Below are 13,447 nucleotides of genomic sequence, written 5' to 3'. Positions count from 1 at the left end.
GCATAGAAGCCCTTGTGACTGAGGAATGATACTGTATGGGGGTTCAGGGGTATCCCTTGAGAGAAAATTTAGAATTCCCTCTGGTCTGAATGGACCATTTTTATATTTTCATTGAAGTAAGAAAGACTTGGCTACCAACTAGTAATTCCTTGTCATCCATGCCAGAGATGATGACATCGGATACATTTCCACAAAATTAGAACAGAAATCTATTTGTTTATTATTAAAGGCTCGTAACAGGCTGATTAAGCTAAATTTAGAAGGAAAAAACTTTATGGTCTAAAAGCCGCTTTGGAAACACGTTAACTTGCGGCTCCTCATGTCTACTCACATGCGGGGAAGAGGCAACACGTGCAGAGCGGGACAGGGCATTAGTGAAGCGCGTTCGGTGCTAGAGAATTTTTTTCAAGAACACAGTGCAGAAAGATCAGAGCTTTTGTTTTGCCGTGCTGCTCACTAGAGACGATAAGAGGGCGCAAACGTCGTCATAATGTCTTGCAGTCCGGATGGAATAAATCTGGGGTCTGGACCCAGACCATCGTAGCCTAACCGTTAGCAAGGAAGCTAAAGTTAGTAACTTCATACAGTCCGAGAAAGCTGAACTGCGAGATGCATCTGATCGTCTAGATGTAGAACACTGGCTAAATATCGAAAATGACTCAAAAGCTTATCATCGATATTGCAGATTTTTTTATCACAACAAACAGAGATTGTTTTATCGCCCAGCCCTAGTTCTAATCCACACCTCCAATCTCGTTACATTAGTGGGATGCCATGTTTGCCAAATCCTGACTCTAATTAGCTTTTGTTGACATCATTAGCCTAGGGGTTCACATACTTTTTCCCAACCTTCACTGTGAATGTTTGAATGTATTTCATATATAAAAAAACAAAACAATAATTTGCATGTTATTAGATAAAACAGATTGTGTTTGTTCATTACTGTAACTTAGATGAAGTTCAAACCACATACTGTTGCCACATATATTCATGTTCTGTATTAGCACTTACACTGTTGGTAGCAAAGAACACTCGCTTCCCATCTCTTAGTTCTGGTACAAATTTCTGCAGCAGGGCTTTCTGAACCTTCCAGATGGCTGGTGGTTCCACCCCTGCTTTCAATGTGATCTGCACCCACAAACATACAACAGGGCACAAAGTAGATCAAAGGCTTATAGAGACAGAGCCTGATGAAACACAGTCTGCCTAATGTCTGTAATAGTTGACAGGAGGTGGGTGAAAATATTTGGACTAATTGCCCAGCCTCATCTGATACTTCAAAAACGTCATGGGAACAATTTAATAACTGATCATTTTAATAAGCTGATAAGGGCATCAGTGTGTAATTTCGAACAACTCGTACAAAGTACATAATCACTGGCTTGAAACTGCATTGCAATCCAAAACTACAATAAAGGCAATAAAATTATGAAACTAGATTTTAACATTTACCGAAGAAAATGTGAGTGGTGCTAGCCCATGCAAAAGTCGACACCACGATGCTACGGTGTTGTGCGAGGTTGACAGGGCGTTCCTATGTGGTTGCTAAGGTGTTCAAATCCCTAACCCCAAGTATGAGCAATAGTAATAGTAGTTGGGTTTCCATGCACATATTTTTATGCGAATGTTGGGATATCACATAAAAAAATGTTTGATGATTCAAATAAAGTTTACAAAATGCAAATAAAAGACTTACTCGATCGAGGTGGATACACTTTTTATTCGTTGAGATGATATGCACATAAACTATGACGGAAACATTTCACAGAATACATTCCCATAGAATTTATATAGAAATATACTGTAGATATGCTTCAAAAATGTCATTTGACTAAGCCTCAACACGCCATATCAATACATAATTTGCTCAAAGAATATCTTCAGTATCATCGCATAACATGTTATTCTGGTTGTTCTGGCTATTCCGAAATGCCAAAGCCTGCATCAAAATGATTGTTTACTATTACCTCCCAGAACTGCCTGACACGCTTTCACTCTCAGACATAAGGTTTTTGCCACTGACATTAGCAAACATGAAGCTCGACAGAGTTTGTCTGCAAACTCTATACTGCAAGTAATATTAACTTCCATTTTCATTCCATATTTTGTGCCAATTTCTCCAGAAATGACTATTTTGTTCCTTGAATATATGGATTGAAATGCTGCTTTATTTTCTAATTGTTTTTGCTATTTTCAGGTTTTTTTTGCATAAATGAAATTAGTGGTCCACCGATATATCGCCGAGGTGATAAATCAGCCAATATTCTGACTTTTTTAATTATCGCATCGGCTGATAAATTTTCCCTTCAGGCCGATTTGTTTCTTGAGTGCGCTGAGAATCGCCTGCTCGCATGTGAAGCGACTGAGACATGTAAATGACCAGTCACGGTTCATTTTGTTGTTACGTGCCATCGTGTTACTACAATAGACCGGGGTCATTTAAACGGTCCGCATATCAGAGCAGCGGCAGACCCATTTGAGCTCATAATGTTAAAGTGCTTGCCTGTTTCATTCTCCCTCTCTCTTCTCAACAGCTCCCTGTAACTTTTAACAATCCAAGCAGGTGATCCAGGCCGTTTAAACTGTCAGGAGATTGCTGCTCGCGCTGGATCCGCATGAGTGCAACTTTCAAGTAAATGTGCTTCACGTGTGCTATAAGTTAATGTCTTATTCACTATGCATTGTATGTACAATTGGTTTGATTCTAAATTTTTCTTTTTTTTTTTTTTAAATGCGATTGTTAATGCACACATGCCATCCATAGTTGCTGGACTACTCTGTGTACTGTTCTTTCCTTCTTCTCAATATATTAATTTCTTCATGTGCAAATTAATTACTAAAATTTAATGACTAAACAGAAATCAGAAGAAACTGCTATCTACCATTTAAAATACAACATTATTTTATATTTTTATTTTAATATAAGTTCAAGTTTAGGGTGAAATTGAGTAAATATAGTGCTAAATAAGAGTTTATTCATTATTTAGCAATTTTATGTTTATGTTATTAACTATATTAAAATATGATATATCAGCATTGTATCAGCCACACTGCTCTCTGGATATCAGCATCGCCCATTAAAAAACCCATATAGGTCGATCACTAAATGAAATACATAAATTGAATGGAAACATACAGTAGCCAGTGATGCTTGTCTAAGTAAACACCGCTAATTACAAGCTTGTGCCTAATATACATCAACATACCTTCAGCCTTTCAATGTCCTCATTCTTAACCACAAACTCATCCCGCTCCCGGTACATGCCCTCCCCACCACTATCTGAGAGCTCCTCGTCAGTCAGGCCCTCGATAGCAACAGTGGTCAGTTGCATAGCTAGCTTGTCAGGCAGGACATCCTTTACTAATTCCTCAGCAGACATGTTCTGTACAGCTTTCAGTTGTTCCTGTGGATTCGCATTGGTAGGCTGCATGCTAGAGGCCTGAACTTGCTTTGTGTTGTCATCTAAAAGGTTTGTTTTTTTGAAACAGGAGAATATTAACTAGTGTTGTCACAATCCCAAAATGTATGAAGTAAATATCAAAACCAGTAATGAATTGCGATTTGGAGACATGAATGAGCCTTAAAAATAGGAAAATGTGTAACTCAGCATTAACAATGAAAACAATCAATGTGTTTAAATGGAAGAATAACACAAACATAAGGTAGCAGCCTCCATACCTATTTTTTGTTTTTTGTCTGAGGGCTCGTCTAAAGATGAGAGTGCAGAAGTGATGCTCTTCTGAAGATCTCGGTTTTTCCCCACTGAATCATCTTCATCAGAGGAAAACGATGGCAGTGTTTCCAGATTCCTCTGAAGATCCTCATCAAGTCGCTTTGTAGAAATGACACTATGAGAGTCTGGAGACATCAATGGGGTTGAAGGAGGTGGAGGTTTGAGAGGTATAAGTATGGATAATGGATGAGGAGGCCTCTTGGAGACTGAAGGCTTTCTAGAGCGACTAGGTGACCGTATTGGTGGAGATGAAAGGTGCGGTCTGGGTCCGGATTTAAGGAAGTCCAGGAAGGAGCCTAAGAATCCAGTTTTAACCTCTGGCTGTTTCTCCTCAACCTCCCTTAATTTCTGACGCATCCTCTCCTGCTGTTGGTAGATATCATGGCAACCTTCCGAGGTGGGGGTTGAACTTGCATCACTAGCACAGGAATTCTGTCTCTTAGCTTGGGAGCTTTTCTTCTGAGGTTTGGGTAGACCATTTTCATCCTCAACAGTTTGCTTAGATAAACCTTTTGATCTGGATCGCTTTTTTGGAAGGTCACCAGTGGGAAGTTCAAAGGGGCCATTATCTGTTTTAATGCCTTCTGTTCCCTTCGGATGGGCCTTATTATTTGATGGCTTTTCAGTTTTCACATGTCCTGATGGATTATACTGCTGGCCAGCCAACTGAAAGTCAGAGGAGACTGTATTGCTAATACTAAGTCCATTAGCATTCAGAGCAGAGTCATTGCCGGAGTTCACAAAATGTCCTTTGGGCAACAGGTTGTTTTTCTCATGGGAGTTTGCTACATTGTCGGATATCTCATGGGCAGAGTTGTTGCTACCATCTTGCTGGTTATGAGAGTTTGAAGGCATAAACACCTCTTTTGGGTACAACATTTGAGCACCATTTACAGTCATTGTTTGTGAGTTAGAGATGATCATATTCTGAGAAGGGAAACTATTATGTCTGTTCTCAACTTTCTGAAAATGGCACTTGGAATCTGTAGGATTGGATACTGATGACAATTCTCCATCAGAGGATGTGGATTTGACAAATTCCTGTGGCGTGACGCCACAGGCAGCTGCAGTAGCAGCTAGAATGTCATCTACATTTGAGAGGATGTGCCTCTCATCTGCCAATAGCATGGACTCAGGAAAACATACAGAACTTAGGGGAAAGTTCTGCTTTGCTTCATGAGGATATAATTGGCTGAAGTTGTCTTTTTTAGGTAGGTTCTGTTTAGTGGACTCTGCGTAATTGAGTACTTGGTGTTGAACGACTTGCTGGTTGTGATGCCCATTAACAGTCAAACTTATGGTGTCGCTATTCATTTGGAGATACTGGACTGGTACAGACTGCATGTACATGGTTTGCTTGGGTTGATTCTGTCCTGAGGTGAACACAGGCTGTTGAAGAACAATCATGTGAGATGGCTCCAGCAAAACTTGGGCACTGGGAACCCGAATAAACTGTGTTTGGTCCTCAGACAGCTGTCTGTGATCTGCCTGCTGAACTCTGCTGATCCGATTCTGATGGTTCTGCTGCTGAGAGCTAGACTCTTTCAGAAGCAGAGTTTGCTGTTTCAGCTGGTCAGCTCTCAAGGGTGCATGGGTGGAGTGCATCAACAAAGGGTTACTCTTTGGGTCAGTGGGAGTGTTGGCACTGGTAACTAGCTGAGCATGTTGTCTTGGAGAAATCATCCTTTCTTCTTTTGTTGTTTCCAAATGTGTTATGCCTACTATCTGCTCCTCGGACCGGGAGTTGCTACGAATTACACTTTGAGTGTTTTGTCTGTCTTCTATCTTTGAAAGGACATAAACATCATTGTTCTGCGTCCCATTTTCATTGCGTGTAAAGGTTTTAGGGGAGCTCCCAATAGAGCCTTTCTGTAATGCCTGCACATCCTCAATAGGAAGCTCTCCAGAGCCCTCTTTGGAGGAGAGAAACAATCGTTCATCTTGTTCACTTTTGCCATAGGCTGGTTTTAACTCAACCGAAGACTGGTCATTTGGTAAGGCTTGCGTGTGAGTGGCAGGAGAAGTTGATGACTGGACAGATAATAAGTAATTCTGTTGTATTAGGGCACTATCGGTCTTGCTACTTGAAGAAGACTGCATTAGAATATAGTCTTGGGTTGGGTTAGTGGATGATGAAGTCCGGGCATGACTGGGTGAGAAGGTTGGGCTTGGGGTTAGGGGTTGAACCGACACAAAGTTCTGCAAGGGAATGCTAGTAGATGCTGGCCCCTGGGTGTAAAAACTAATGGTTGGCGGGCCCTGAGAGCGGCTGGAAGAGTAGCTTTGAGAAGGACTTCCCATGCAATGTGTTTGCACCTGCGTCTCATACCCTTCCCTGTTTCCTGGAGATGGCAAATCCTGCTGCTGACTAGAAGAATAAATAGGAGTCTGGCTCACAGATGTCTCAGCTCCAGACTGACTAGCAAATGGTGAAACAGTCTTGTAAATTGAAGGTAGCTTCCCAGACAAACTAGAAGAGAAGGCTTGTATTTGGCTGAGGTTGCTTGTCAGGCTTTGAGAGGTGACATAAGCATGTGAGGCACTAACAGACACCAGCCCTGGAAGCAGATGTGCGGATGTGTATGGTTGCAACTGGCTAGCAATCACTGAGCTTTGTTTCTGGGCTGAGAAGGCGTAGCTCTGCTGCTGCAGTCCTGGAGAGCTTGCCTGGGCATGAGTGTCTGTGCTCTCACTGGGATGTTGAGCCATTTTGGAAGAGCCATCTTTAACCTTTATTCCAGATGAGCCAGAAAACACAGGGGAGGGGACAGAAGTAGTGTAGGCCTGAGTTTGCTGCAGTGCTGCTTGAGAAGTCTTCTGCTGCATACTGCCATTAACAGTATGCGAAGGGTCAGCCACAGGGCTGCAGGGTACTGGTGTGTGCGGGGAAGGGTCCTGTTGATATGAAACATCACTATCATCATGCAGGTAACCCTGTAGGGAGTGCTGAGCACCACCAGTCAGCTGCTCCTGGACCGGCTGGGTGCTGGAAGGCCGCTGGTGGTGCTTGATCACACTACATTCACGCTGTAGTGCTCTTTCAATGGAGCCTGAGAAAACTGGGGCACCGTAAGGCTGAGGGGCCTGCTGGGAGGTGCCCAAGATGGTGGGCAGCAAGCTGAACTGAGGCTGAAGGAGGTGTGGGGCAGACTCTTGTGCCGAGCGATATGTGGAGGACTGGGGTGGCAGACCAGCACCTAGAGCCGTACCACCAAGGCCGTCAAAAGCAAGTGCGGTTGGCACAGAGCTCTGGGTGGATTTGAGCTGGAGAAGAGGGTCGTTAGGTGATAACAGACCATTTGACGAGCTCAAAGTGCTGTCCTGAACAGTAAGTGCTGATGTTGTGGTGAAGCTTCTGGTAGGAAAGGCAATGGGGTGCTGGTAGGATGAGAGTGCAGATGGGGTTGGGTTTGTTCCTGATAGATGAAGGGCTCCGGTAAGAAAGAGTTCTGTTGAGGTGTTGGCACCTATAGCATGAAAAAAGAAGGTTTGGTCAATTTCAGGTGGCATTTACACATAATTTAAAATCTTATCACTGAATTTACCAGTTTGCCATGAGGGGCTTCTAAATGGAGGGAGAAGAGTAGAGCCAGCAGGTCCAGCCTGAAGGCCTCGTGATTCAATAGCGGAGAGGAAATTCATGACTGAAGATTCAGTAGTGTTGCTGCTGGCTGTGCTGTGCTGATTTGGGTCAAACACTCCTGATAGAGAGGGGCCACAGGAAAATAAGAGGGTGTGTCAATGATTCTGTACCTATGATGTTCCTTTCTAAGACAGCATCCTAAATTAAATGGAACCTCATAAGTGACTGATTTTAAAATCCTCTAGATAGACAGAAACTCACATGGTCACTCACATGCATCACACAAATAAAGCTCCTCATGTGAAGTGCATGGAGTTTAGATTAATTCCAAAAGGGTTTGACATTAGCATGTTGCTAAGTTAATGACACAGTGCTCTAATAAGCAAATGTAGCACACACTAATATTGGGTGAAGTAGACCAATTTTAAGTCGATTGAAGTATTGTTAAGTATAATTTTGGCATTAAATGAATTAAATGTCAGCGGATTAGCCTGGCATTGACTGTTTTAAAAGAGTATCATAAAGAATCGAACACATCGGTATAGGCTTGCGGTCAAAAGAGTATACTTTTGAAAGGCTAAGCGCTTGATTGTGCATGGGTCGGAACTGCACGCGGAAAAACAAAGCATACCCTAGCCTTTGGGATTTGGCCAAAATGAGTTATGATAGAAGGTAGAATAACGCTCTTGCCTACTGTTAGGAACAGTCTTTGCATCAGGAGCACAGCTAAAATTCTGTCACGGTTGGCAGCTCATGAGGTTATGACAGAGTTTGTGTCTCATAATAATCAGAAAAACCACTGAGGGCTCACCTGTGAGGTGGTGTGATGTGGTAAACGCTGGGGGCTGGTGACTAGAGGCAAAGGTCTGCCTTTGGAGAAGCTCAGAGTCCAGATGTGTAGAATCATAATTCAAACTGTAAAAAGCAAAAGGTAACACTCACATATAGTGAGATAGCATGAGTTAGAAATCAATAAGCAGCAAGCCAAGTTGGTTCATATCCCTAAGGTGTCTTAGAATGAGAATAATGATGTGCAATTTTACCTGTCGTATTCTGAAATAACAAATGGTGTATTCTATTACAGCAATAAGCCAAAAGAAGGCATACCAAGTATAAGGGGTGCTGTTAGGCACAACGTGAAGCGGTGGCAATAGCAATATGATAAAAGACATCAATGTCCAATAAATAAACTTAATTTATGAATAATAATAATTATAAATTCTTCTGCCAAGTTTTATAGTTCATCAGCGCAGTGGTTCTCAACAGGATTTGCTTCATAACCCAGATTTTACATTGGAAGTCAAGTGGTCACCCAACAAGGTACCAAAACAGTTTGTTTGGCATACAAAGTGTCAACAAAACTTCAAAGTCCTTAAATTCAAACAATGACATTTATTAATTTTACCATGAACCCCATAACTGTTAGCCCCAACAACATGCAAAATTATTAACAATAACCTAGTTTCCATCCACTTTTCGCACTATTTTGTTATTGACAAAGTGAAAATGTGAAAAAAAAATTTTTGGGAAATTTGCTGTCTTCTGCCTGTTTCCATTCAAATGGCTTTTTATCGATAAAAATGGTGTGCGTGATGACGTCATGCCTAAAAAAACACTTTGTCGCATAAGTTTTGGTTTATCACAAAAGAAATCTGCCCTTAAGCCGTTTCCATACAGAAATGTGTGTTTATTGCTAGTGTACCTTTCGCCTCCAGATGTCCATGATTTTTTGCAATCAAAAGGGAGCAGTTGCCCTTCTGATAGGACTGTAATATTGGTCCTGATGCTGTGCCTATCGCAGGTTGCCACTGGTTCCGACCCAAAAGCAAATCGCCATGGCCCTGTTCAATCTGGCAACCTGCACCAAGTAGTGGGGGAAACTTTCGTTTTTTTTTTTTTTTTTTTTTTTTATTTTGGGCTAATTCCATGACTGCCATCTATTATTCTGAATGGTGTGGAAAAGCAACTGTAATAAATAAACGGATGACTACCGTAATTTAATTAATCACAAACAGTGGCCATTAATTTGTTCTCCGTGCACTTGTCGATGTGCACGATAAGAGTCTAAACTATTCCTTTTAAAATAAGGGGTGAAAGCAGATCCTGCTATTTCTTTTGATGCAATACAAATGTACTTCAAAGTCCTAAATAATAGGCTGTATAGGCCTAGTTCATAGCAGGTATAGCTGATATCCTATTTTCTAAAATATGTGCATATTGTGATGTAGTTTGCATTTTGAAACTGGCAAAACAATTTTCTTTATAGACTGTATATCATCACAATGTAAACTGTGCTAGGTATACTTCCTATTTAAATAGACAACAAAGCACCAGCTACAACGACAAGGAAACCATAAATTAAAGTCGGTGAGTCTGTCTGTTATTAGTTTAGCAAAGCCACATCTCATGGTAAATAGAGAGGCCAGTCTGCACGATATGTTTAACCAAGAGACAAATGGTTGCCTTAAGGGAGTGTCACAGCTGTGGACATTTCTAGCAGTTTTTGATGGCTTCAGTGTAGAATGGATGTGTGTACAGAATACCACATAAGCTTAGCCATAGACAGTTTAGCAGAAATGAACCACTGGGAGAAATTGGAAGATGTTAGACGTAAAAAGGAGCTGTTCTTTCATGCCGCTTGTTTAAGTTCCAAAGATGGCCGCTGAGTAGACTGACTTGCCTTGAAAGGGACTTTGGCTTAGCTCACCAAGTCAGAGTGGGCATCCAACAACCAGCTGCCATTCTAGTTTGTTTGTTTGTTTCCTATTCATTGATCTATTTTAGTCAGTAATACAGACAGCAATTATGGAGATTAGGGAAACCAAAATCCAGCTTTGGGGAAGCTAAGTCCTCTCACTGTTACAAGAGTGAAATTGACAAAACCATGACTGGATGATCCATCAATTGTAGCTTGCATATGAAACAGGAACCCGTTTCTAATGTAACTCAGCTGTTAAAAGTGAAAGGTCGTCTTCTTATCTGACAGTCAATGCAAAATAGTGCTAAACAAACCCCTAGGTGTATGTTAAACAACTTAAGGGGAAAGTTTGCACCATCAATTAAAATTCTGTCAGCATTTACTCACCCTCATGTAGATGCTAAACCTGTTTGCAACCATCATCATAAAATCATGAAGATACACTCTACATATACAATTTTTTTATTAACTTTTATTAACTTCACCAAAATATTAGCAAAATTGGCAAGCTAGAAACAACTAAAAGCAATATAAGTTACCTTGGCGTTGGTAAACTGACAATCGTGAGTCGCCACGAACTAAAGCCCTCACGGTTGAGTACTGTTAGCTAATTGTGCCAAGAATTCCGGGCGAGAATGGTGGAAATGCTAATGTAACCATTCCGTACCATGCTCAGAACCATTCGGCCTGATTTTGGAAAAGCGGCTTAACTGTGCATGCTCGTGAAACGGTTTTAGTGCATGGGGACTCACGATTGTCAATTTGCCAGAGTAACTCAATTGTTTCTTGGAAGCTGCCCAAGTTCACTACTCTTTGGGTAAAGTTAATAAAAATGAATGTACGTTTAGTGTATCTTCATGAATTTATGACAATGGTTGAATTAGTTCAGTACATTATTTTTCTACATGCATTTTTTTTTGGAGAGGTAGATTACGCTAGCTATCTTATTAAAACTCTTATAAATTATCAATATATTACTCATATCATATTTAGTCAATAAATGTCTTTTTGGCATGGGAAATTTAGTGTGGGAACTTTTACCTGTCTGTGTTTGTTCGTGTCCGGGGGAATACACAATCCCTCAGCATATGATGGTAAACCTCTTTTGCGACATGGTCATGTCTGTCCTAAAACTGGAATATGTGATCATCCTCCATAGCGCACTCGAACCAATGTTTACCTCTCACAATTTGTTTTTTTTTTACTGTAATGTACAGTGACAAACTAAAAACTTTTTACTGTAATGCATTATGGTAATAAGAATTGGGGAGGTAAATTGTGCTTTGTCTAAAAAGTGTCTTGAAAATAATGTCACAATTTAAAAAATCATAATGGTCCTAAAATGTAGGCTTTATTGTCTTAATGCAAAATATATATATTTTCGTAGGCTACTGATTTAGCGTATATGATCAGGACATTTTCTTGACAGTTAATAGGAATAGAACAGGCATGATCAAGGTCAGCTATATACTGACCCTGTGTGTATTGCGATGACTCAGAATGATCCAATGATGGCCAAAAATGCTGTCTAGGTAGGCAGCTCACTAGGTTTTGTGATACCACCATAATCAGTGTAGCACTTCAAGTGAATTTGTCATATGCACTTCACCGTTAGTTTTCTTTAAAAATATTGATGTGTTCAAAGATGTGACCTGACCTGATGTGACCTGATCATGCTTGCTAAATGAACCAGTTTTATGCCTTTAAAATAATGCATTAGCGCCATATTTTTAACTTTAAACTCACGACAGTAAGACAAATCTAAGCAAGACATATTCTTCACAGTTGGAGACACGTGGCCCTTCTGCAGCACTGATCGATCAATTGTTTACAAATTTCCTCCATGTCTGAAAAGAGACACTCTTGACAACTTTAAGTCTATACATGAGAACAAGTTGACACAGTTCATGACCTGCACTCTGATTATTCCGGTGATAGATATATATATATATATATATATATATATATATATATATATATATATATATATATATCCATAATGAATAATAGTGTCAACTATTTTGCAAGTAAACCGAGTTATTAAACGTGATCAGCCAGTGATTTGTGCACATGCCACAGAGGTACAGACGTCAACACTTTTTATTATTGCACGACAGACTGAAGCTATAAACGCATTAACTCTGTTATAACTGCATTTACACTTGTTTTATGTTTGTGTTGCACTAGGCCTCCCATCACCGGAGATTTCTTCGAGAGGTGACCCGCCCTCTCTCCCTCATGCACGTACCTGGGTTTGTAGGCCCAGCCCGCGCTCTGAGCCGCTGCAGTGACCGGCTCGGTGAAGCTGGAGCTCGGGTAATTCCTCTCCATCGTCCACCGGGGTTTGGGAGTGAAGCGCGTCCCCGATCCAGCTACACATTCAACCGAACATGAGAAAGTCACATACTCCGCCAAACGCTATTATGTGCAGCCCGGCGGAGATCTGAGCGCTGGTCCTGGGGGGATCGGACGGCAGCGGTGGTTTGTAATGTGGATTAAGCGCAGGTTGAAATCACTACTCGTGTCCCCCCTCTAAAATCTATTAGCGCTCAAATGGTGCATGATAAAAGCTCTGCTGGATCAAGTCCCCATATTGGCGTTTCTCCTAAAGATTCACTCCCGACAAACTTTATGTTGCTAAGTGTTTTGTTTTTCTCTTTTCTCCCCCTCTGCCTGCCTGCCTGCCTGCCTGCCACTCTCTCTCTCTCTCTCTCTCTCTCTCTCACACACACATCACACACACACACACACACACACACACACACACACACACAGTCCCGACAGAGTTAAAACTTTTCTTAGAGCTAACTTAATTTTACTGTTATCGCCATTTTTTCCCAATTATTTTTAAGGAGGGCTAACACCCTGTCTACACCAGTGACTATTAATTTTAAATCAATATTTGTTAAAGATTAGGCTATTCAATTCAGTTGTATTATGTTATGAAATTTAAATGCGTACATTTTAAAAGTAGTTTTTTTTTTGGGTGTGTGTAGTACATAAAAATAACAAATAAAGTGGCACTAAAGGCCAAAGTATACTAAGCACTCGCGAACATGGTCATCGTCGGTGCATGCGCCGGCCATTGACTATTAAAAGAGTATCACAAATAAGTTGTAGTGCGCATGCGTCAAACGCGTTCGTATTCAGAACAGTATACTCACAAAGGCAACGCGGTCAACCAGGCGCGAGCCGATCCGGAGCATGCAAAAACGATGTATACCTGGGCATTTATTTGAAAGAAAAATTTCAAAACATTTTAAAAGCAACAGACCCCATTATAATCAATCATGCTGTCTACACTGACAATAAACGGGTGTCACATACCATTTTGCGCTGCACGAGCTGGTGCTTCTACACAAATTAAACATTTAGAAGGTTTGTGTCAAGTGTCCAGTGTAGACATCATCAAGCCGCTGCGCTGCGCCGCCT

The 13,447-nt window shown here is 41.0% G+C and overlaps 1 protein-coding gene across 2 annotated transcripts in view; it reads right to left on the bottom strand.

Moving 5' to 3' along the window:
* LOC127416945 (glutamine and serine-rich protein 1-like) overlaps positions 1–12,705 on the bottom strand; it is a 40,510-nt gene extending 27,805 nt beyond the window's left edge. For both annotated transcript variants that reach the window (XM_051656549.1, XM_051656550.1), the window contains exons 1-6: positions 12,264–12,705; positions 8,129–8,232; positions 7,280–7,435; positions 3,680–7,201; positions 3,207–3,463; positions 1,012–1,128 (exon numbers count right to left, since the gene is read on the bottom strand). In XM_051656549.1, coding sequence (XP_051512509.1) covers positions 1,012–1,128; positions 3,207–3,463; positions 3,680–7,201; positions 7,280–7,435; positions 8,129–8,232; positions 12,264–12,346 — 4,239 coding nt within the window. In that variant the 5' untranslated portion in view covers positions 12,347–12,705. The remainder of the gene's footprint in view (positions 1–1,011; positions 1,129–3,206; positions 3,464–3,679; positions 7,202–7,279; positions 7,436–8,128; positions 8,233–12,263) is intronic.
* Positions 12,706–13,447: the final 742 nt, after the last annotated feature.

This window comes from Myxocyprinus asiaticus, chromosome 26 (assembly GCF_019703515.2).
Source record: "Myxocyprinus asiaticus isolate MX2 ecotype Aquarium Trade chromosome 26, UBuf_Myxa_2, whole genome shotgun sequence".
In the NCBI taxonomy this organism is placed as follows: Eukaryota; Metazoa; Chordata; class Actinopteri; order Cypriniformes; family Catostomidae; genus Myxocyprinus; species Myxocyprinus asiaticus.
This window is presented reverse-complemented; position numbering and strand designations above follow the sequence as displayed.